The following is a 24,647-nucleotide window of genomic DNA, read 5'->3' as shown; positions in this document are numbered from 1 at the left end:
AGAAATACCTGGTCAAAAGTACTTCTTTTCATGCATTCTCAGCACTTGGGAGAGTGCCATTGGCTTTTTTCGCGTTCTTCCTTTATCGATTTAATTTTTTATTTTGGGCTTTATCTGGGATTATCTTGTTTTGGAAGGGTCTTTGCTTTTTTGTTTGAGTAGCTGATGCTTGATATTTCTGATTCCTCTTTGTTTACTTTGTCCACCTTTGTGTTTGCGCATTAAAATTGTGTTAAAGGAATAATACAGGCTAAAACATGTTGACACTTTTATAAAACCTCTAATATTGATTTATTTTTTTCCAGTATGTGTAATATATTGTACTGTACTTCATGGTTATTTGCAATTTATCAATAGCTGCTGTGTCACGCCTCCATTGATGCGCTCTAGTGTGCTGTTTATTTTTTAAGGTCTTTTGCTATCCCCTCTCAACATCAGGAGGCAATATACTGTAACAAACAAAACTTAATAAAACCAGTATTCAAATCAGATCAAATGTATAACAATATACATCACAGACTTAATTATTAACTTGAAAGCTAGCTAGTCATTTGGCAGTTTGCTACTGCGATAAAATATGCTACAAGGGAGATCTAATTGCGACTGTCCCTTCGTTACAACAGCTGCGGGAATAGAGAGCTGGTCTGGTGGCTGGGAGCGCTAGCCTGGCTACGCTAGCCTGGCAACGCTAACCTGACAACGCTAACTTTTGCTTAGCCAGTGGTGCATTCTAGAACACTAAATGGAAGATTCTCTACGCTGGATGTTGATCCTGTACCCCTCGCTTTCAGAGAAAGAGAAAGTAAAAAGACCTTTTCACAGATTTGCAGACACTACTTTTGGTGACCATTTCGCTACGCAGTTATCGCTGAGGGTAGCGAGTTTATTCTCAAAGAAGAAAGGGGACTGTATGAAAGCCAGAGGCATCGGCCATGTCTGGGCTCCTTGCTGCTAGAACAGACCAGATTGGACTGGTTAACGGAGGCTACACGGCTGTTCTTGTCAAACGAGGCAGTGGTCGTAATCTGTGAGTAGACTACGACTACTCCCCAAGCCCCTATAGCCAAAGTGCATTGTGGATTTACGAGGCTGCTGGCATGTCAAAATGTGTTCTTTTTCTAATTTACGGATTTTCTCGCAATAGGAACACTGCATATGGAGTGATTAGTGACAGAACCCGAAGGTTGTCATATCTCTACTATTTAAGGAGGGTCTACCGAAGTGTCTGGTTTAGCTCTGACATTTGAGAAGCGTCTGGTTTAGCCCTGGCATTTGTGTAGTACTACACAAATGCCCGGCCTGTGTTGCACATCGCCAATAGACCTATCTTTGCAACGTGTGTTGAAGCCTGAGCATTACTGAAAGGGAAGTACAGACGAGCTGGATTCCATGTGTACGCGGATATTTTCCACCTGATTATGAATTAAATCGCAGTAAAATAGAAAAAACAAAATCCATCATATCATTCCAGTGTCAGACAGTGAGAAATGGAAGCACAGGAATTTGGGTCCGACCCATTTGATTCGCTCTGCCGATGACAGACCTCCCTTTCACGGTGTACCCCGAGACACGTCATTGTTAGCAAGAGGTCCCCGACGGCCACCTGCCGTTTGGGTTCAAAGAAAGAAACGATCACATGGGGTTGTTTTTTTCTTCGCCCTTTCTTTTTTTATGGCTGATGGGTCGAGTGTTCTCCAGTTTATTTTCCAGTGGTTTGCCCAGAAGTGAGTCATAAATTCACCTATATGGCTGTTTGTGTAACCATCCGGAGTCCCAAACGGCGTGTTTCACAGCCATATGTGGGAATTAAATTGAATTGTCAGCTGCGCGTCTGGGTTCTGTGTTAGGGAGCCGGGGTCAGCTTCACACGTCATTAGGGTTACAGCGCTTGAATCATTATTGTCGCCATTTTTGATGGCATCCACGAGGAGGGGAAGTATGGTCTAGTGCAGGGTTTTTCAAAGTGAGTGCCGCGACGCATGCTCAGGGGTACCGCGGAATGGTCCAAGGCTTGATAATTTAATGACATAAAAAAAAAATCATAATATAAATTTAAAAATTAATTTCAATAATATTAAATTGCTTTGAAGTGAAAACAGTATATTGTATGATTCTTCGGCTAGCAGTTGTGGAAAAGACATAACGAGAAAGATGTCGCCTATGTGACGTCAGCCCATAACACGGCGACATGTAGTCTTTCTCGTTATGTGTTTTCCACAACTGCTAGCCGAAGAATCATACAATATACTGTCAAACTCTTAACATGAAAAATTCAGGGCTCTCAAGTCTCACGCATTCGGCGTGAGACACATGCAATTCAACCCATTCACACGCTCACACGCCACACTTATTTCTCACGTAGAGAAATTACCAGGATAGTGCCCACCAATTTGCGCCGCTATTTAACAGTGGAATAGGCAGGAATCAAATCCCGTCCGCCCACGATGTAAGCATTATAAGATTCTACAGAGCCTCACTCCGGCCAAAAAACAAAAGTTGGCAACCCTGCAAAATCTCACTCTGAACTCAGTTCAAAACTTGAGAGCCCTGAAAATTATATTAAAAATTCACAGACAACATATGTTGACATTCATGGCACAATTCAAACGGGACCAGAAAATAATTATTTTCTCACATTCACTTACATTAACGATTTTTCAACCTAGGAATAAACTGAGGCAAAGGCTGTCAGTTGAACAGGACCTCCGTGTTGCACTGTCCACAATCCCTCCTCGCATTAACAAACTCTGCAGTCAGACACAGGCACATGTGTCCCATTAAATTGATAAATTGTCTGTGGAGACAGCGAGTATAACTATATTTTTGTGAACTTTATGTTGAAGGTTTGTTTCTGATATTTTTTGTTACTGCCAGCCAATTTCTCAATTATTACCATTGTGGGAGGCCTAAATACGTATTTTGGCTGTGATACAGTTGTGAGAGGGACAGATGTTTTATGCACTTTAGTTGAAGGCCTATTCCTGATGTTTCTGTTCATATTCTGTTCACTAGTTTCTCAAAAGTTCTATTAAATTAGTTGAATTAAAGAGAGTGGTTCATTTGAATAAAACAAAAATGAGATAAACCTCACCTTCTCATAGTAGTGCCTATAATAAAAGCAGTTATGGCCTGTCCATCATATCACAAAGGTTAAATTAAATGGCATGAAGTACAAATATGGCACAAAGGAGGTTGAGAGTAAAAATAAAAAAAATAGGGGTGCCGTGGTAGCCTAGTCCTAACTAGACCTTCGTACTCATTTCATTCATACTGATGGTCTAGAACTGCTATAGAGACAAACAATTTCTCACTTGAAGGCGGGTGCTGTTGAAGTTTAAAACCTATTGGCTCTGCCCAGTGTCACTCTGGATCTGCCTTAACCAATCGCTAACGTTTGGTCGTGACGTATTTCATGCTTAGCAAACTCCTTCACCACTAACGGAGCCAGATGGAAAAGTAAACTTTTCCCAAATCCCGTGGGAAGAAGCACCACAACATCTTGACCACCAACAAAACTAAGCAAAGCCTGTTCCTGCTCCGTCTTTAATTTATCTATATTCGGCAGTTTCCACAACAGACCGAATAGCATCTTTCTCCATGGTCTTCCTGCTGCTTCCTGGTATTCGTTTGACTACAACTGAAACTGTTCAGACTACTACGTCACTGTTCTCAGGCCGCGCCTCCTGTTCGCTGATTGGAGGGACAAACTTGAGGGAAAAGAAATCGTTCGAACATACAGCACTCCCAGACCGAAGTACTGAAGGGAAATGAAGGGAAGTACAGAGGCGGGCGGAACCAGGCTAATGCCGTGGATGGAGACAAATATGTTTAGGGGTGCCGTGAGCCAGAAAAGTTTGGGAACCACTGGTCTAGTGGTATGAGTGTTAAGTCCTTGGTTCCTATTCCAATGTCTGCATCTTGATGAAGAGCAAGATGCCCAACCCTTACCTGCTCCTTAAGGATATCCAAGAATAACCCCAAAAATAAGACGAGAAACAAGAGACAATCGACTGATTTGAGTCGGTATGAAAATGCATTTCCAAACCATTTTTCTACACCGATGAGACTGAGACAGATCGATTTATAAATTGCCTTCTCGCAGCTCTCTTCACTTAACAATCCTTAAGAAAAAGGAATCATACTCATTTCCCTTCCATGTCTGCCAATAAATACAAGAAAATGGATCAATAATCAGCGTCTTCAGTGCGTGACTTGCAAGGAGAGCGCCATCGTATTGTGTGTGTGTGTGTGTGTGTGTGTGTGTGTGTGTGTGTGTGTGTGTGTGTGTGTGTGTGTGTGTGTGTGTGTGTGTGTGTGTGTGTGTGTGTGTGTGTGTGTGTGTGTGTGTGCGCGCCAAAAGTGTTTCTTCTTCCATGCTTGTTCTTTTCCCCGTCCAACGCGGGCCTCTCTTCTTATCTCATAAATAAGGGACGGGGGGAGATCTAGGTCTTATGGACTCTAGTTGCTGGCGAATCGTGGCATCTCTCTTCCTCCACAGTGAGTGGCGGCGGGATGGAAGGGGGGGCGGGGGTGCTCGTGAAAGCCTAACTACGGGCGTCTATGGAAAAGAACCCAGCGGGAGCAGCTGGTCGCGCCTCCCTCCGCAACCGTTTCTAGGGGGTGTTGCTGCGGAGTGACGGGGCAGGGGAGGTGGGGGGGGGGGGGGGGCTGCAGCCTGAAGCCCACACCCAGCGGTCGGGACTACAAAGGTGGGCCAGCCAGAGGACAAGAGGGGGGGGGGGGGGGCATGCTCCGAGACATTGACGGCTCCGAATGAGCGGTGCCCCGATGAGAACGGGGAACGATTTAAGAAGGGGCGCGAGTAGGAGGATCCATTTATAGAAGGAACAAAGTGATTACCGTCGGGGGCTTGTTGTGACGTTCCACCCCGAGGGTTCCTCACTGGCGAGGGACGCGTGCGCTGAAAGAACCGCGGCTCCGATAAGAGATGCTTATATTCCCGTACCCTATTGTAAAGGGAAACGTGATAACACAAAAAGGAAATCATATGTTTTAACAAAAGAAACTGCTTCCCGAGCAGCCGGGCGTTGTTTGTTATGCTAGCCTGCGCAACCCTCCCCCCTGTGGGGATGGAGGATGGCCAAATAAAGAACTATAGAGACCCCTGCGCCTCAGCCTGTGTGTTTACATTTCCATCCATCTGATCCATCCGACAGATAGGGCCTCGGGCAATTTTCGCAGCATTGCAGGCTGTAAGGAAGAGATCAGCGCTCGCTGCCACAGGCAACGGGCAGCAACAACAACCGCCGCAGCAACACAGAGCCAGAAAGGCTCGCTGTGTAAACCTGCGCAGTGGAGGAACCAAAGGCCAATAGACCCTTCACGGCTCCCTTGATGGACAAACCTCTCAGTTTTCTCTCACTCTCGCTCTCTCGCTCTTGATCTTTTTCGTTCTTTCTCTCTCGTTAGGGTTAGGTCAATAGACCCTTCACAGCTCCCTTGATGGACAAACCTTGCACAGTTTTTTTTCTCTCTCTCTCTCTCTCTCTCTCTCTCTCTCTCTCTCTCTCTCTCTCTCTCTCTCTCTCTCTCTCTCTCTCTCGCAGAAGGCAAGTTGAGGGGGTTGGTCGGTGCGGTAAACAAAGACTAAATGTCAACAGGGCTGGCGATGTTGCTTCTGATTTGATGTCATAGATTTTCCTGCTGTAAAGTTGATGTGTGGATTTTTGCATAGGTTAACGGTAGGAGCAGAGTTAGTGTTTTTCCATGGCTGGAGAATGGGGAACATGGGGAGAAAGAATGGGGAGGAAAGTAGTGGAGGATGGAGTTGGCTTGATTGTACACTAGCAAGGGGTTGTCCTGAAAGTGTGATAAACAAACGGCAGAGGTTTGGGCCTATGGTGACCATTAGATCTCTGAAGTCAGACTAGATATTCACAAACTGTAGTTTACAACTTTGAGGTCATATTGTACTTTTAACAGTTTATTTTATAAATGTATTCTTTATACCCTAAATTTCAGCTTGGATTGTAGCAGTGGAAGACGTTGGTCTATAAGATGGCACCCAGACTGTTTAGTCTACCAGGAGGAGAGGGCCCGGCTCTCTCTTATTGTTTATGTAATACCTAGTGGGAACAAGTCCGATGCTGTCTCCTGGGCTATCTCATCGCTAGCCAACATGTAGGCGAAGCAACAACCACAGGTTTACTGATGAGCGTCTCAGATGTGCGGCAGAGAGAGAACAGGAATGGCTTATAGTTTAATAATGAACAACAGAACCATTGGTGAGATGGAATCACTGAAGAGAGTCGGTCACAAGGGAAACACATGGTCATCTAACCCCCCCGCCGCCACCCAAAACAAAACTTAATTTCATATACATTCTCATAGTGGTGTTATGGTTTTATTTTAATGAAGTCAATAATTTGCCGTCTCTCTAGATTATCCCTGAATGGTATATGGACCGGGAGAGCAAAGCATGAGAGCATGAGAGACGACCACCAGTCCACCCACAAGATATAGCTGGCGACCAATGAGGCTGCTTCAGTAGAAATGCAATTATCCTTTATCTAAGGCTGCTCAATAAACACAGACTGAGAATTTTTTATCAAAAAAAAGCCGTGAAAAAAAAACGTGTATCATCACAAAACTGAATTTGCATTTATTTTTATATAAACAGGCTGCCTCCAGTTGAAGAGAAAAATCTAAATTGATTGATGATTGATTAAACTGTCAAGCTTTAAGGCTAGTAATGTAGCCATATTTTAATACACTCCATTTATTTGACTATGATTTTGGATTTCCCCGCACCATTTCTGTCACCTTACCCAGACCTACTATCCACGCGCTCAGGTATAATCCATTGAAGGCAGCCATACCATTTTGAACAATTTTAATTTTTAATCTAGTGCATAAAAGAACAAAAAAGGAAAGCTATTTGTGACTTGTATCACACCGAAAAAAAATATTTTTTGCATTTTCGAGACTTTCGTAGTATAATAATTTGGATGATTTTTTTCTGTATTTTGCACTTATCTCTCCGTTTTCGCTTGAGTTGCCAAACAAGCAATATATTTCACTCCACTGCAGAGCTGGATGCTAAACTGCTAAAATCATCCTGGGTGTTTGTCCTGGCAACTTTCCCTTTGATCAATTTCCCACAGATGCATAATCATGTATTATTTATTACATTCTCAATAATGATGAGCAAATATAGAAATCACAGACCACTTATAATCATCCAGACATATGTTGAAGTAGTTAAGTTTGATCCATCTCTCCCTTAAGGCTGAGGAGCAACATTGCTTAGAGGACATTTAGATGTCCATCAACACAAGTGATATTGAGTGTGGTTTGATGTAGATCAGCGTTAAATGTATATATATTTATATAAAAACCGGCTGATTGTGCTGCTATAGCAGAGTTCTTTTCTCATTGCCAAATTATGAGTTGCTTTCTTTACTCTTATTTCCAAAGCGACTCGCAGTGAGTTCAGACCTCTCAAAACATTCAAATTGTGCCTGTTCGGAACAAGTCGATTGCTTGGCCTACCGTATTCCTCGTTCGTCCAAAAAACATTAAACTTGTCACTGCACTTCCTTGAGTCCTCAGCTATGCACCCGGCAAGGGTGAAGACGATCTGATGAACAGTTGTTTAGAAAATGGGACAGACATACATATAGAGACTCTTCTCATGATGGTCAGACATCATTAAGGGGCAGGTAGGGGGCATTTTGATCAAGGATGCCAACAGGCAAGTGTGCAGACAATGGGGATGGAGCCCAGTATCTTTCGGCTGGAACTGTAAGGGTGCACCCTAGTCCCTTTCAACATCCCTTCTTCTTTCCCTATTTAGGACAGCTACATTTGAGAATTCATTGAAACAATGTTCCAGTTTAGGACATTGTTCTTTGTACAGTGTTGAAGTGCTGCAACAGTTGTTATTATGGTAGCGGCCCCTCACGCCCACATGGTTAATGTGCTTGTTCCTTCCCTGCAAGTTGCCCTTTTAATGCACTGAAATGAAGGCCGGCACAAAGTACAGAGCAACTGTTAAGATTTATGTACGGTGTATTTATGCACGACACGCGGGACCTTACAACCTTCTGTTTCTCCTCTTCGTTACACTTATTCATGGCATTCAACGCCCGCAGATAGTTTGGAAAAATGTATAAATCAACACACACACACACACACACACACACACACACACACACGCACACGCACACACACACAGTCGTGTGGTAAAACGGCCTGAAGACTAAACGTGGTATTTATTCTTTGAGTATTATTTTACATACTTACATGACATGAACAAGATGCATCACTTTCTTTCAGCACTAGGAGCATAAAGGCTATTTTTGTAACACCCTTCTGTCCCTATTGTTGGCCATGATTTTCCAGAAATACATTTGAAAAGACTGAATGAACCCCTGCATCTTACCCTACTGACAACCATGTGGACACAAACATAGGAGGGGTAAACAAAGCAGTAGCACTTAAAAATGAGGGGAAATTGATTTACCTTAAATTAACTTTAGTTAACCAGTAATAAGTATAAACTGTTAACCATTAACTTAAGGTCTAGAAGTCATTTACTAATGAACTAAGGTAACGGTGTTCATGTTAACTAAGCGATTCATTCATTCATAATTGAATCGAGTAACCCCTATTTTAATGGTAAATAATAAGGCTTATTACTGTGTGAACTCATGTTAACGAATGGTTCACTAATGTTCCCTTATTGTACAGTGTTACAAACAAAGCATTCCTCTCAAGCTACATCTACTGGTACAGACACGGGCGCTGATGCTGGTTTTGGATGTGGCTGCATGCTTGTCATATGTGTTGGCTTCGAGCCGTACATACCAATTGCATATGCTGCCCACACACCCAAAGAGAGCACTTGATGTGATGATGGTTTCCATTCCTATTGTGGCTTGTGGGAAATTTTCTGCAGTTGTGTGTGTGTGTGTGTGTGTGTGTGTGTGTGTTTGTGTGTCCCCTAATCATTTGCCTAAGTGTTGTTGTGCTGTGTCAGAAGGTAACTTAATGGTTGAGCAAAGGGATACATTCACCGGGACTGAATAACCACCAGGCATCAACAGTCTGTTAATGACTGCAGATATGTGGTCGCACCGGGTAGCACTACTCTGGAGATGGTGTGAAAGACTGGAAGAAATGGGAATGTGTGTGGGAATGTATACTTTCTAAATAATTGGCCTTCAAGTTGTCATGTGTAAAACTGTCACTATAAAGTAAGACCTTTCATGCACACTATGATATCATTTTCATGGCATATGTGTTAATTCCCACAGTTTGGAATGATTATAGTATAGGGATATGCCGGCTTTGTATGACAGGCAGCCACGAAAAGCAAAACATATTTTGTGCTTGCTGTGTATTGTTTCTTTCAGTAGAAAAGTTACTAGTGTATGAAAGGGAAAAAAATCCCAGATGACCGTTTATTATACCAGAATGTTGAATCTTCCGTTTCATTTCCGTTTAATTCTTAAAAATGTTGTCAGCATACGGAAAAATAAGGGCTTTATACGTGTGTGTGTGTGTGTGTTTCCACAGGGAAAATGTCAGCCGACCGCGCCCTGAGGAAGAGACAACAGCTGAATAATCTGGTGGGAATGGTGACGGAGCTGGCCAGACCCGGAGACACCATTGTCGATTTCTGCAGCGGAGGGGTATGTATAGTACGCACGTACACGCACGCCCTAGTGATTGGTCGTCGCGACCGAATCAGTTAGAATGAACGACTCTTTAACAAGAACAAACCGACCTGATTCCCTGTTTCAGTTTGTCTCGTTCGTCTCGTTCGTTCTCCGAGACTCGACTCCCAGGCCCACCCATTAGTCGATGAGTGGCGAGTCGTGAGTCGCTGTTCGTTCGCTGAATGTGTTAGTGGTGAAAGGAACTTGGTTAATGTTGTATTGTTGTGTTGATTGATGATCGTTTGCACCATTGCACGACCCTGATTCGTTTGAGAATGAGAATTAGGGAGGAGCTGAGTCTGACCGACTCAGCTGAGAACGTGCATTCGTGATTCGTTTGAGAATGAGAATGAGGGAGGAGCTGAGTCTGAACGACTCAGCTGAGAACCGATTCACCACTACCGGAAACGGAAACTGAACGAACGAACAAACAATTCAAACGATTATTCTTGGCGAACTGACCGAAGCAAACTGATTCAAGCAAACAAATCATGAAATCCACCACTAGCACGCACACGTACACACACACACACACACACACACACACACACACACACACACACACACACACACACACACACACACACACACACACACACACACACGTGTACACACAGCACGCACGCGTGTACACGTACACACACAATCACACATGTGTACACACACGCACGCACGCACACACACACACACACACACACACACACACACACACACACACTAGGCCACTTAGCCACTTAGCCACACTAGGACTAGAACGTGACTGTCTAAAACGAGTACCTTGAATTTCTAGACGTATGGAATTCAACCTATGGGTCATGTGCCGCAGCACGAAACAGAGTTAGACAAGGGGGGTCGCCAGAACATTCTCATATGTTACATCTATTTAAAAATACATAGACGCCTACACGTGCCGCCTGTTTCCTTTGATCATCAGTGCGTTGGAAGGCTGCAGAGGTGAATAGCCGCCTGAACTTTGAAATAGATAGCGGTTAACGAACCCCGGGGCCAAGAGGTTGGTGAGGGTGAAGAAGAGGTGTGGAAGCCCCTGGACCCCTAACCCACCGCCGACACTCACTACCCTCGTGGTAGTGCGGGGTTTAAGCCAGACGGCGATAGCCGCGGCAGCTTACGTAAGCATCGTGACATCATAGCAGCGCGACACGGTGAAGCCTGCTAATGAATTCAAAAAAAAAAGAAGAAAAAAGAAGAATGCGACACATTAAACAAAGAGCAACAACGGAGGATGTCCAAGAAGGACGGCAAACTTTTTTTGCGCGACAGGACTACCGAAAATAGGAGCGGCTCGGCACGCTTATGTTGGGACCCTGCCCGACTTTTGGCCATGGAAAAGCCAATATCAGCAAACCGCGCCAAACCGAACCGCACCGCCGGGGGGGGGCAACGAGGCAGTGGAGATGCAGCAGAGCACAGCACAGTAGCACAGTAGAGCTCAGCCGTGTACCGGCCATGGGATTGCCCCAGCGCCGTCCCTTCTCCGATCCTTCACCTTATTATTATTTTTGAACAAACGTGTCTGTTGTATCTCGCTGTGACTTTCATCTGTTTCTCCCACTCAGGGCCACGTCGGCTTGGTTCTGGCTTACACACTCCCAGGATGCCAGGTAATGAAAAAAAAAAACACCCGCATGTGACCTCGGTGCCAAATACGAACTCATTTGGTCGGATTTCTTTGACGGGGCCCTCGCCGGGTCGCCAGATGTGCTTTTTATTGCCTTTGTAGATCGCGGCGGTTTTAAGCAAGAAAAATGTCGCTCCATTCCAGGGAGCCATCAGACTGTTTCAGAGTCATCAACAGAGATGGGGGGGCATGTGCTATTGTGTCAGATTAAAATGTTCTGGCTGAGGTTAGGGGACCTGAACACTGCTGTAGACACACTTGTTAAGTATTAGAAATATGGAATATGGAAGTAAAGGGCTCTAAATAAAAAATAAGTGCTGCCTAAAACCCATTGCCGAACTAAAAGGGGTGAAGTGGTTTGAGTTTAAAGAGGCTTGAATTGTAGCCATACTTTTTTGGGCTATTTTTCGCATTTGTCATATTTTTCTTTTGGTGTTTTACATTCCTGTGCTTTCTCACGGAGGTCACCGCTGCTCCCGTTCACAGGTGATCCTCATCGAGAACAAAGAGGAGTCCCTGGACAAGGCGCGGGTGCGCGGCCAGGAGCTGGGCCTGGCCAACCTCCGCCTCATCCAGGCCAACCTCGACTACTTCACCGGGCCCTTCCACATCGGGGTGAGCGGCCGCGGCCACGGACCACTGCGGCAAGACAAACCCTATAACACAGAATGCAGAGCGATAACAGAAGCAGAGATAGAGTCCCCCCCCCCCCCGTAGTTTGCCGGTTTGTGTATGCAGGTGAACGCCACATGATCGCTCTCTGATAAGGCGGGGGGCTTAGCATGCCACGGCGAGTGAGCACACATATATACAGTATACACTGTGTGCGTGTATGTATGTGTGTATGATAGGGATACACACTACTCTCCACTTCTCCGAACAAGAGCAGATCAGTGGTGGTTTGCGGAGTAGCCCACTTGGTTTCGCAACTGTAAGACGATTTCACCCTTAAGGTTGAACTCGATAAGCAGTATTAAATTAAACTCAAACTAATTTGATACTGTGCAATTTATCCTCCCCCGTTAAGGTTCTGCACAGCAGTGGCTGTACAACGGCGGGTTTCAGATAAAAAGCAACTGCCAGCTGCTTGAAAAACTAAAATCAAGGTAGAAAATGTTGGTGAACTCTGCCTTGGCTCGTGTTATTCCAATTATGTTTAGCTGTGAATGATTGTTTCCTCTCGGCGATTCCGAAGCCGTTACGGTGACTCCGGGTCAGACAAACCCTAGAGCGTAGCGACCGTTAATTCTGCCCCGCTGCCCCAAGCCTCAGAAGATCAGTGATATATTTGTTTTTCCAACGTTGAGTTGCGCATTCAGAGTTGAGCTCCCCACTGCAAGGCAGGGGGGGGGTCAACACAGTGTGGCCCGCCCGCTTGGCTCGTCGAACTTGCGCTAACGCCGGGGCGTCTTTAACTGCGTCTGTGTATTCTTCCCCGCTCGTAAAGCACCCGGGAATGTTCATTGGGAAGTACGTATAAAGGGATAAAATGCGTCAGTGTCAGCATAGGAATATCTGTGTATACGTAGACTTTGCAATTAGCGGCAGCTCTCAGATCCGTTAGTTTCCATCCACTGCTCTGCAGAGCTGCGCCGCTCGGCCAACGGAGAGCTGCACAAAGCCTGCGCTCCATTGTGAGCGGGAGGGAGGCTCGCAGCCCGGAGAGAGAGCTGGCATTGAACACACACACACCGGCATGCACGCACCTTCCCACACACACACGCACCCACGCACGCACGCACGCATGCAGGCACGCACACACGCATGCACGCAGGCACGCACGCACGCACGCACACACACACACACACACACATCTACACACACACACACATCCACATCTACACACACATCCACATCTATGCACGCACGCACGCACGCACACACATCCACATCTGCACACACACACACACACCTCTATATCTACACACACACACACACACACACACACACACACACACGCACACCCCTCCAAATCTACACACCCCATTGCCGACACTCTCTGCTTCTTTCCTTCTGGAAAAAAACCTTGTGCCCTATCATTCTTTAGATTTATCTCGAGTCATGATGCGGGGCTTTGGCGGATCCTAGCACTCGCTACTGCTCCAGAGTTATTCTCACCTGAGGCCTGCCACCAATCACGCTGCTGTTAAATCCTGCGCATGCATAATGCATGTGGCCATTTTTAGCGGCGCTAGTTTAATCAGGCTAATTGGGTGGAGGTGTGTCGCCGTCTGCTGTTTAATCACGTCTTCGTGGCGACCATGTGCGAGGTCGCCATGTCAGAGTGAGGGGGGGGGGGAGGGGGAGGGGCTGCTTGAGCCGGGTGGAAGTCGTACTTTTGGCCCCGTGAGGTAAAACACTGACACGGCGGCGAGACAGCGGGGGCGAGCAGGGTGGCGGACCGTGAAGTTCACGGAGGATTTTAGTCGCTTTGAATTTCATTGACTTTCATTATGGGTGTCGTCATGTACTAATGGTCTGATACCCCGCAATTGATTCTCACTGCTGTTCCCCTCTCTGTGTTTTGTATCTTTTAACAGCTTTTTTCTCTGATCACTTTTATTGGAGATTTTGAACATCTCAAAGCACCTCAGGGATCTGGGTTTGGTGCATGATTTTGCCGTATCGACAATGTATGAATACGATGTTGCCTTACTTATTTCAGGTATAACTATAGTCTGCAGAGATAGGGATGTACTGTATACGATAAGATGTATAAAGGTGCATTATATATTTATTTTATAACCAATATAAAGTGGAAAATAAACAGCAAACTGACCCATTAGAATAAAGCTAGAGTTGTGCTTGGTTGTATTAGTCAGCGTGACAGCTATTCACTTAATTAAATATGGAAACAACTTGCAGATGAAGCATGCAATCAGAGTGTAGTTACTGCAGAATTTCATTCGGAAAGTAATTTTGCCCTGGTCACACCTACCCAAAGACACAAGATGAATCGATTTTTACCGTTTCCAGCCCCCTTCCTTCCATACATTTGCATATGGATCTCTGGTCTTCAATTTACATATAATCTATAAAATCTAAACCTTTACGAGGCTAAGGTCATGGAAGATAGTGCCATGTAGCACATTTTTTCTCCCAGAGTTATTTTTTCAAATAGTCCCACCACAGCCATGTTAATGAGGGAATTGAACAATGGCACTCTGTGGGCTACATGTAGGCTTTCGTTGTGTTGTGGCTGCTTGGGACTCTTTTCAGCTTTTAAATGAAACTTAATACCACGAATTAGAATGGGGAAAAAAATTAATTAGTTGGAATTAAAGTGGTTATTGGAACCACTTACTTTTAGTCAACATAGAATATAATCAAATCATCTCTGCTGGAATAGGAACGGCTGGGACAATTACTCTAATAAATGCCTTGTTATTATTTTTCAATGCTCATATTTCGTGACATCCCCCCAGCCCCCAGCCCCCTCCCCCCTTTTTCAAATGGATTGCAAAATATATCCATAATAATGTAACGGTAATCGTATGAAAACATTTTCTCCACTTTCGAAATTCAAATTCAGAATGCAAAGAAATGGATTCATAGTTATTCTTTCATGTGCCTGCAGTGTCTAGACAAGGAATACAAATTATAAGATAATTAGATTAAACAGTTGCTCAATTTTGAGCGAACACTGTCATTTTTTGTTATTTGCTTTGAGCAGGTGTCTGGCACAACCAAAGCATTCCAGACACCTGTGGTAGCTTCAGAGAAGCTCACCACTGTTTCATTTTGAGAGTTACACAAACAGTTTTTTCTGCTGGGTCATCTTAACTTTATTTTTATTAAACTAATGGGGCAAGCAAGGTACTGAATCAAAATGTATTTGGTGATTTAAAATAATCACATTTTCTCTTTTCTTTATTTTCTCATTGTTTATTCATGTATTCATATTCATTAAAGGGGTAGTTCAGGATTTTGGACATTGGGTCTCATTTCCAAGTGAGCCAGTGTGTTATTTATCATTGGAGACCGTTTTCAACACTTCATTCAGTCCTTCTAGTTGCAGAAATCGCTGGTGCTAGGCTAGCACAAGCCGAGGGGAACTGCTAGCCTGCCAATAAAAACAGTCTTACCCACTCCCGAAGCAAACAAATTATAATTCCCGACTATCGATGTAAATGTCTGTGTTGATAGAATTTGTGTTAGAAATAAACGTACCCTTGCATCGCATTGCATTTATTTTATAATTCCTGTAGTTGGAAGCAAGCTATGGCAGCGGCAGACTGATATTACCTGGAGTGCTCTTCTCTGTTTACTTTCTGCTGTAGTGAATTGGTTGCTACACCGGAGCAAAGTGAAATTCCGCCGCTGCTGAGAAAGTAGTCCCCCAAAATGTAATGTGATCATTGCGATACAAGGATAGTTTTATTTCTAATATTATTCTATCAACACAGACATTTACATCGATAGTCAGGCATTATAATTGGTTTGCATCGGGTGTATTTTGGAGTGGGTAAAACAGTTTTTATTGGCAGGCTAGCAGTTCCCCTCAAGTTGTGCTAGCCTAGCACCAGCGATTTCTGCAACTAGAAGGACTGAATGAAAAGTGTTGAAAATGGTCTCCAATGATAAGTAACACACTGGCTCACTTGGAAATGAGACCCGATGTCCAAAATCCTGAACTACCCCTTTAACATATAAATAATAGTAATTCCAAGTGAGTAATTTGTGTCATATTGTGTTAACTTAAAAAAATACACTCAAACAGTGAGGTTGGAGTGAAGTGAGACGTTTTTATTGGAAAGTGCGTTCTTTCTGTCCCGGTCCGATCTAAACCGCCGTGTAGCTCGCTGTCACGGCTTGACGGCTCGACCGAATCTCAACCCATTAGGGTGAAATTGAACTGCTATTTTCATACCGGTCACTAGTAAGGTTGAAATGAAAGTAGTTACAGTAACACATTTTTCACAATGAATGTGCTCTATTTTCATGTCTCCATGTTATTACTTTGTGGGTACATGACTATATATCCAGCCAAGCAAAAAGAGTGGATGTGCTGTCTTCATCATGGAACACGTTACTAGCCAAAGGCTAATGTATAGCAAGATGGCAGCCGTCACACACAGTTTACCGTGCGCAGTGGGAATCCATGGCGGCCCGTGTGCCAATACAGAAAACACTAGATACTGTTTTGATCCAGCACCTAATAGCTCCTAATAACATCGGCACCAAATAATTGATCTAAAGCTCTGCTCCTCCCGTAGGTAAAATCAATAGGAAGGGTTTTAGGGTGGGTTCAACCAGCGCAGAGTTAATCGTAAGTTCACCGTAACTATTTAATTAGTGGGCTTTTTCGACTCGCCTCGGACCAAAGTGAGTGCTCGCTGTGTTTATTCATGGATTGAAAACATCATACTGGTCTGGGTGTCTGCACGGGCGTGTTTATTCTCCTCTCCTGTTGGTTTGGCAGGTGGCGCTGCACGCCTGCGGTGTGGCGACAGACATGGTGGTGGAGCACTGCATCCAGGCCCGGGCGGCCTTCGTGGTCAGCCCTTGTTGCTATGGCTTCGTCCAGAACACCCTCAAGTTCTCCTTCCCCCGAAGGTGCGTGGCTGTTATTCGTACCCGACAGTGACACACAATGCATGATGTCTCTTTTGTGTTTTTTGGGCTCGGGCCACAGCAAACAAACACTCAACTTATTATTGGCTGTCGTCTCGTACCACGTTTCCCTTTCTCTCACTGTTTTTATATGCGTGCATGATAGCCTGTGATTAGTTTTTTTTTGTGTTTACTGTTATTTTTCCTCCACCACTACCAGTCAACACAACAACTTGTATCGTGGCTTGCTACCTCAGCCCGCTACTGCCCTATGTGCCTTGTATCGACCACGGTTATATTTATTTTTATGTCATTCAACCCACACTCCATCTGTCCTCACTATCCGGTCCAAAAAGTCTCAAAATGGGCTTGAAATATCTCTATAAAGCGAATACATGTGAGCACATACCAATCTCCCTACACGTCGATCCCTAACCAAGCATTAGGGACCGCCACAATAATTATTTAGTTATTCTTGTACAGTTCTATTGCCATCAGGGGTTCTCTTTCCCCTGCCCCGGCCAGGTAAAAAACAAGTGTAGCTCCTTACATTAACATCAGGGGCCCTATCTTGCACCCAGCGCAATTGACTTTCTACACCGACGCATGTATCGTTGCTAGTTTGCACCCGGCGCAAAGCTGATTTTCCCCCGCAGCAACTAGGCGCCACTACACTTGCACCTGGAGAGGCGTGTCGGCGCAAATGATACTTTGTGCTATTTTACCGTTCAAAACATTGCGCCAATACAATTGCGCAACTGACCGAACAATTCCTGGTCTAAATGCACTAGCGGATAGCACAGTTGGTGTTGCTATTTTGACGTGCCATGGCAGGTTGGAACTGCAACATACGCTTACACACACGTAGGCTATACACAGCACAAACACAATATTATGATGTCAAAGATTGTTCATATGAGTAAAACTGCATAGAAATAGCATTTGGCATTTTTTTTTCCATAGGGGCTGCATGAATGGACACAGTAGAGTAGGCCATGCGTGCCGTGCCATGCGTTTAAATAATAATAATAACAATAATAAACTCGAGCAAAGTATATTCCAGCCTCCCAAAACAAAATAAAAAATCTTGTGTAACTGATAAGCTGATAACTGCATGCTAAGCTGATATAGCGGTAAGCGGTGAACACAAGTTGTTAACGATAATGTATACAATACTGGTAACAAACGATGTTTGTTAATTTATTGCCGCATATCATTAAATAGACCCACAGTTGCGGCCACAGGACCGTGTCCGCATATCATATATGTCTTAAGTTGTCCACAATTTACATGACGACTCAGTGTTTCTGAAGTTGGAGAAGAAAACGCTATTCCATGTGTGAATTATGCCTATTATTTGGCCATAAACTGAGCCATTTGAAGTTTGAAATTCATGTGGTCATGCATCTTCCTCGCGGGATTCATCCCAAAGGGATAATAAAATCTAAGTCTATCTGTCTCAGTGGAGAGTGTGTGTGTGTGTGTGTGTGTGTGTGTGTGTGTGTGTGTGTGTGTGAGTGTGATTTATGGGTCCTACAGCTCGAGTTTGTTAGAAAAAAAACATTGGACCTTGGGAAATTAGTCTTATCAATTCCATCGAGATGAGAAAGGAACTCCATTTCTTCGAACTCTAACAATGCAAGTTGCTTTGATTCTTTTAAAATAGTCCTAGAGAGAAGGAACCGTATGTTATTAAATTGGTTGGTTGCTATGACAGTGCTTTCTTTACAAATGGGCTTGTAAGAGAAAGAGTAGCACAAGGGCACCATTTTAGTCTCATGGTTCAAACCACCAATGCCAAGGCTTCAAGCACTGAAGTGATACGCTTGCAAATTTGAATTTATAATGCTCATGAAAAGAGCTGGGGGTTTGAAAGCCATAAAACCTTGCATCAACCAAGAAATCCAATAATTTTGAGTGATGAACACCATGCCTCAAAATTACCCAAAATAATCTGCAAATATTTTAAAACATGTTATTTTCAGGTAGCTTTTCCCCATATGTCTAAGAGTGCATTCCCTCCAACTCCTAAAAAATAGAGGGTGCAGTAAGGGGACCATGCCGCAGGGTCGTACAATAATACAGGTTTAGTTCTCCATCCCCGAGGGCTACACTATTAAGGAGGACCCTCTCTGCACCTGACCCACTCAGTTTTCCTTCTGCTTCTTTAAGAGGCTTTCCCACCCTGAGGCCATCTTCCAAACCCCCTTCTGAAGGTCCTGCCAGGTGCACACATTCCCAGCATAGCAGAGATGGAGACTTGAGACTCAATTTGTGAAAATCTAGAACATTAAACTTGACTTAGCCTGCTGTGAGCCCTAACTTACTCAATGAAGTTTGAAACAGACTGTATCGATGGTAGCAGCATGTTAAATTTATCATAGTTTCTTGTCAATAGTAATCAACTGCTGTCAAAAATATGCTTTATTCGCCTTTTAACAGTGTGGCAGGTGACAAACTCCCCACAGCCTCCATTGCAACAGAGCTGGTGTCTTCTGTAACCTAAAACAACCATCAGGAAGAAATGCCATAAAGTGCATTAATTGTGAATTATTTTTTGTTTGGGCAAACGTAAAATTTAGGGGTTTAAACGTAATTAATTTGATGGCTAGGTCTGTGACTGAAGGAAAACACACATGATTGAAACAAGGACCAGAGCAGAACTTACTAATTTATGTTTTGAGTGTTATTTTTATATTTTCTTTAATGAGTCCTCTAAAAGGGTCTATTACTAGACCCTTTTCGTAGTGCTACTGCAACTTTCACTGCAATACTGTAAGATCCACCTCAATAAAAACAAAAAATAATGATTCAACCGACTAAACATTGCATTAATAAATAAGCATTACATTGTTACGACTCTACCCAATCCCAAGGGGGTCCGGACTAATGAGTGAGGACCCACAGATGTAGATGGATGCATCGTCTGCTTCAGTAGTGCCATCAGTAACTTGCCTTACCACTGCATGCTTGGTTTTGAATTGTGGGCTACAAACACAGGCATGTTCATATTTATTTAACCCAAACTCGGGTCTGATTGGCTCAAAACATTCTCACAAGGTTCTCTAACAAATTGTGAACATCTCAAACAAGCTTTGGCTTTTATAAGAACAAGATCCAAGATCAAGCCCAGCAACTCTGCTCTATAATCGGTTTTAGTCCCCATCGTTAGTTAGTTGTGATTCATTTTTGAAGGATTTTGTTTGTCTGACTGTTTCCAGGATAGAGATAGCCTTTCCAAGCAAACACATATGCGATGCAAATATTTTGTGCAAATATTAGCAAAATGTATCACAATTGTTTAGTCTTCTTCTTTTTCTTTTTTTTTGCAGCAACAAGTTTCAGGACACCTTGAGTTATAAGGTAGGTAGAATGTGTTTACAAATGTATCATATATATTCAAATGTTTCCATATTTTTTTTTTTTTATCTCAACGTATAATGAACTAAAGATTATTATACTAATGATGTGAAATTTGTCTCCTTTTGACTAACTAACACCTTTGACTTACTAACCCCTTCTCTTCTCATTTATTATTTTTATTCTCTCTTGTGAGAAAGCTGGTGAAGTTCTGAGGTGCCACCATGGATTCTCAGACTAGCAGGTCATTGGTGGAGGGGGCACACGGGGAGGGGTGTGTGGGGGGGGGGTACCTCAAACTTGTGATGAATGGGCCCTGCCACTGCCCGCTGGAGAAACTCATCACTTCAAAGGGTTCTGTGTGTCCTAGCACTAGCAACCTCATGCTGGCACTCGAGAACTTCAATCACCTCTACTTTTCTGTTGTCCCTGTGCCCAAAGAAACACGGCGAGGAACTCTCTGTAACACATTAGATGTTATTTTTCCCCCGGGGGCATTCGTCCCGCTGTCTCACCATAATCCTCCATGAGGAGACGCGGAAGGAGAAGAGAAAATACACAAGCACCACAAATGCTACAACTGGAATAAATCAAAAATAAATCCATATCCCATTAAAAAGACTTGAAACATTATCTATATTAGCTTTACACCTCGCCTCTGTGCATCACCCCCCGTCTCTCGTCTCTGTCTTAATGTCACCAAACATGTACTGATTATCTAGTCTAGGGCTCTACATGGCCATTGTGTCTTCTGTGTGTCTTAACACACTCAATCACCTGGCCTGCTGCTAACAGAAACCAATGATGCAATTACATTGTTCCTCACTTTCTCTGGATTTGTCTCCTTTTGAGCAAGATTAACGCGCTGTATGTGTGCCAGATAAAGCATCCCAGGCATAATAGGACATGAGATATCCAACCTCGCCCACAAAGTCTGCGTTCGAGGGGACCTGGCCTTCAACGCTGAAACGTTTTACCATGATTTACCCTGATTGATGATGTTTTAATGAGCTGGGAAGACTGGACATGACTTTTGTCTATGACTCTTCTTCCAAAAAACCCACAAGAGAAGAAGTATGGTGCGCTGTTCTATGCAGATGACATTTTAATGTATTGACGTAATGAACGACTTCGTCCCCCTCCTCTCTCTCTCTCTCCAGGAACACATGGTGCTTTGCCGCTTCGCAGACCAGACCGCTGCCCAGCTTCCTCCTGAGAGACGACTCATAGGTACCTGGTTCCCATAGTACCTACATATAAACCAGCCTCCTCACAGTAACGTCATGTCTTCCATGGGCTTTATTCACTTATTTACCTAGCGGCCATTTGGGTGGTGGAACCGAATGTGGAATTCTGCATTCAGTTCCCTCTCCCAGCTAGCGTTTGGAACCAAGGTGGTGCCAAGGTGGCCGCAAGGTTGATAAAGCCTAGAGCTATAGATGTTTCTTTATGAAGTTGAATTAGACATGTTACCCAGCATGCATTAGCAAGATCAAAACAAGGCAACTTTCTAGGCAGTTAAAACTCCTGTGTGCGGCACCGATCTGACCAGCTATTACCCAACCAATCTTTCACTTTGGCAGATGGATGAAGAGTGCCCCTGGTTGTGTAAATAGGAAGGTGGGGAAAGTAAAAGTACTTTTTTTTATTTTATTGATCCCAAAAGGTTCTCACAGTGTAACTGGTGGGAAAAGTGCCATAAAATTGTCAGGCTGAAGAAAACCCGGAGAGATGGACTGTTTGCAATCATTTCACTTTATCACTTGCAGATCATCTGCAATTATATCATCCAGAGTTTGTATTATTGTCGTATAAATAATGACTTGTATGTGATTTTGCAAGGGTTTTCCGATGGCTCATATGCACTGCTCAATACTGCAGCCTTTTTCTGTTGACTGGTGTGGTTTAAATTGTTGACTGGATTGCCTCGGTGCCTCTCCCAGAAACTTTATTTATCCGTGAAAAAGAAATTGTCATTCTCATGCATGTGGGGGTGCAACCATGTGCTCTGGGAGACAAAGCTAAAAGTAGATTTCTGAGATGAGATGCTGACGTCCTTATTTTTCAACAAGTTTGTATCGCAACAACCTAACTAAAGAGATGAGCGCAGGCAAAACTCCTGCCGACCCCTCCAGTAACGACCTTCTCAAAGGAAGACGCCGCGGTCCAACGTGGATCACAAAGCCGCATCCGTAGTCCGTGCTTTGGTATGCCTTCGCATAATTAGGCGGGGAGCGGGTGCAGAAGAAGAGTGCATTTGGCGGAATGTGAACACCAGGATGCTGGTAGCGCGGACGGTTCCTGTATGTCTGGAGCCTGTAATGGTGTGGGAGGCGTGACGGGCCACGGTGCGTCTGCCTCCACTCAGAAGGAATGAGATTCATAGTGCCGCCGCCCGTCATTGAGACGGCCGCTCGCCTCCTGTCGAAAAATGGAAACGTGAACAAATCCGACGCAGACGCGGGTCCGTAATGAATAACGCAACTGCTATTTGAGGTGGAAGATGAAAAGTATGAGGCTTCGTCTGGGACATAGTTAATGCTTTGGTTCTGCAGCAGGAATTCTGATTTCATTGGTTGCGAGACAGAGAGGATACTAAAGGCTTCCCCTGTCTGGATGTGGGTGTGTTTGTCGGTGTGTGTGTGTGTGTGTGTGTGTGTGAGTGATTCTGTTTGGGTGTGTGGGTGTGCATCAGTGTATGTGTGCTAGGTTGTGGGTGTGTTTGTGTGGGTGTGCATGTGTGCGTCAGTGTATGTGTGCATGTGTGTGCGCGCGTCAGTGTACGCGTGCGTGTGTGTGTGTGTGTGTGCACGCGTCACTGTGTGCGTGCGTATCAGTGTATGTATGCATGTGTGTGGGTTTTTGTACATTTTGCCGAGGACGTGGCGTGAGTGTCCCTCTCTTCACCCGGTGATAACTCTGTGTTATCGGAGTGTCCCTGTCTCTCGTGCGGGGCGTATCCCCGAGGGCCCCATCACTCTGAAGCCCTGTAACACCAAGCTGCCACCGCGCATCACATCTACTTCACCTCTCCATCAGTTCAACTGGCCTCCTCCGCCCCGCATCGCGTCCTCCTCCGATCCCCTCCCCAGCCTCTACCGCTGGGCTCTCGTCTCCTCCGAGCCCACCAGCTGTGGCTGTGACAGCCTGGCTAGCATGGGGAGGGGGGTAAGCGTGAGGGCCCCCATTGCTACGTGCTGTATCAAGTTATTTTTATTTAATAAAGATGGTATTTTTTTTCATTATTGTCGAGGCACATTTCAATTTTTGTCCCATCGTCCATCATTAATTAAAGAGCCTTATTTAGCCCTAACCCTTCTCCTTTCCACTGCTGTTACTACATCATTTGAGTCTGTGTCCGTCTCTCGTGTGTGTGTTCAGACGTTTGTTGAAGTCTGCCGGGTTCATCGTGTTCACGTGCATCCCTTCCAGGTAAGCAGTGCATGGGGCTGGTGGATCTGGACCGTGCGTGGTGTGCTGAGGCCAGCGGCTACAGCGTGCGCGTCATGACCATGGAGCCCGAGAGCTGCTCTCCCAAGAACAACATGCTGGTCGGCACGGCGATGAGACGGAACACCCCCGCCATCACCAGCACCACAGAGCAAGAAGAACGGGCTGCCAATATAGACTGATCCGTGCATAATCAGGACCCTCAAGGAAATGATTTTGAAAGACGGTACATGTCAGATAGAGGAGCTTATCTCTGTGTCGTACAGCGGCAGAGATGAGATCACTAAGAATGGGTGTCTTCAATATCCATGGAAATGACTATGCTGCCCATGTGTTTTTTCTTTCTTCTGTTAATTGACAGACTTTCAGGGTCATTTCTTTCACAGTTGTTTTATAATGGACTTTTAAAGAATAAACTATCGCCATAATTGTACTTCCCACATCTTTACTTTATTTTTTTCCCATTCTGTAATTTGTGTAATTAAAGATTGAATTTGCAATGATGACTGATACAATATTCAATATTCCAAAAAGCATCAAACTAAACATGTTATAATTTATGTGGAAAATTGATATTTTATGACACGTGAGGGCAAAATTAAGCATCTTGCATTATTGCTTTTATCACAATCTCCGTGGCCCCTAAATAAAACAAAATAGGAAAAAGATATATGCTTGCATGACTGGTATAGTGACACTTAACAGGCCTCTCCTGTCACCGTGACGATATATAACAGGTACTTGATTAAACCAGGAGGGAGAGAACCAATAGGCATTTTCTTTTCCAATCTTCAGCTCATCTGAATTCAGCCGGCACAGCCAATCTATCGGGAGGTGACTGACCGAATACATGGTTTCTACCAAAGGGGTTTGGAATGATTTCCAAGAGAAACATTTGACACATCTGCCCCATGCCCGTAGCTCCTGTGAGCGTCGGTGCACATGAAAGAGAAGCGTAGAAG

General features: G+C 44.3%; 1 protein-coding gene across 2 annotated transcripts in view; it reads left to right on the top strand.

The window, feature by feature from the left end:
- The window catches only part of gstcd (glutathione S-transferase, C-terminal domain containing), a 36,599-nt gene extending 12,489 nt beyond the window's left edge, over positions 1–24,110 (top strand). For both annotated transcript variants that reach the window (XM_084465597.1, XM_084465598.1), the window contains exons 6-12: positions 9,541–9,656; positions 11,261–11,305; positions 11,809–11,937; positions 16,745–16,878; positions 20,208–20,238; positions 21,396–21,465; positions 23,668–24,110. In XM_084465597.1, the coding sequence (XP_084321723.1) occupies positions 9,541–9,656; positions 11,261–11,305; positions 11,809–11,937; positions 16,745–16,878; positions 20,208–20,238; positions 21,396–21,465; positions 23,668–23,867 (725 nt within the window). In that variant the 3' untranslated portion in view covers positions 23,868–24,110. The remainder of the gene's footprint in view (positions 1–9,540; positions 9,657–11,260; positions 11,306–11,808; positions 11,938–16,744; positions 16,879–20,207; positions 20,239–21,395; positions 21,466–23,667) is intronic.
- The last annotated feature ends 537 nt before the right edge of the window (positions 24,111–24,647 follow it).

Source organism: Micromesistius poutassou, assembly GCF_964030765.1.
Source record: "Micromesistius poutassou genome assembly, chromosome: 3".
NCBI lineage: Eukaryota > Metazoa > Chordata > Actinopteri > Gadiformes > Gadidae > Micromesistius > Micromesistius poutassou.
The sequence above is the reverse complement of the archived record's forward strand: the minus strand, read 5'-3'. Positions and strand labels throughout refer to the sequence as shown.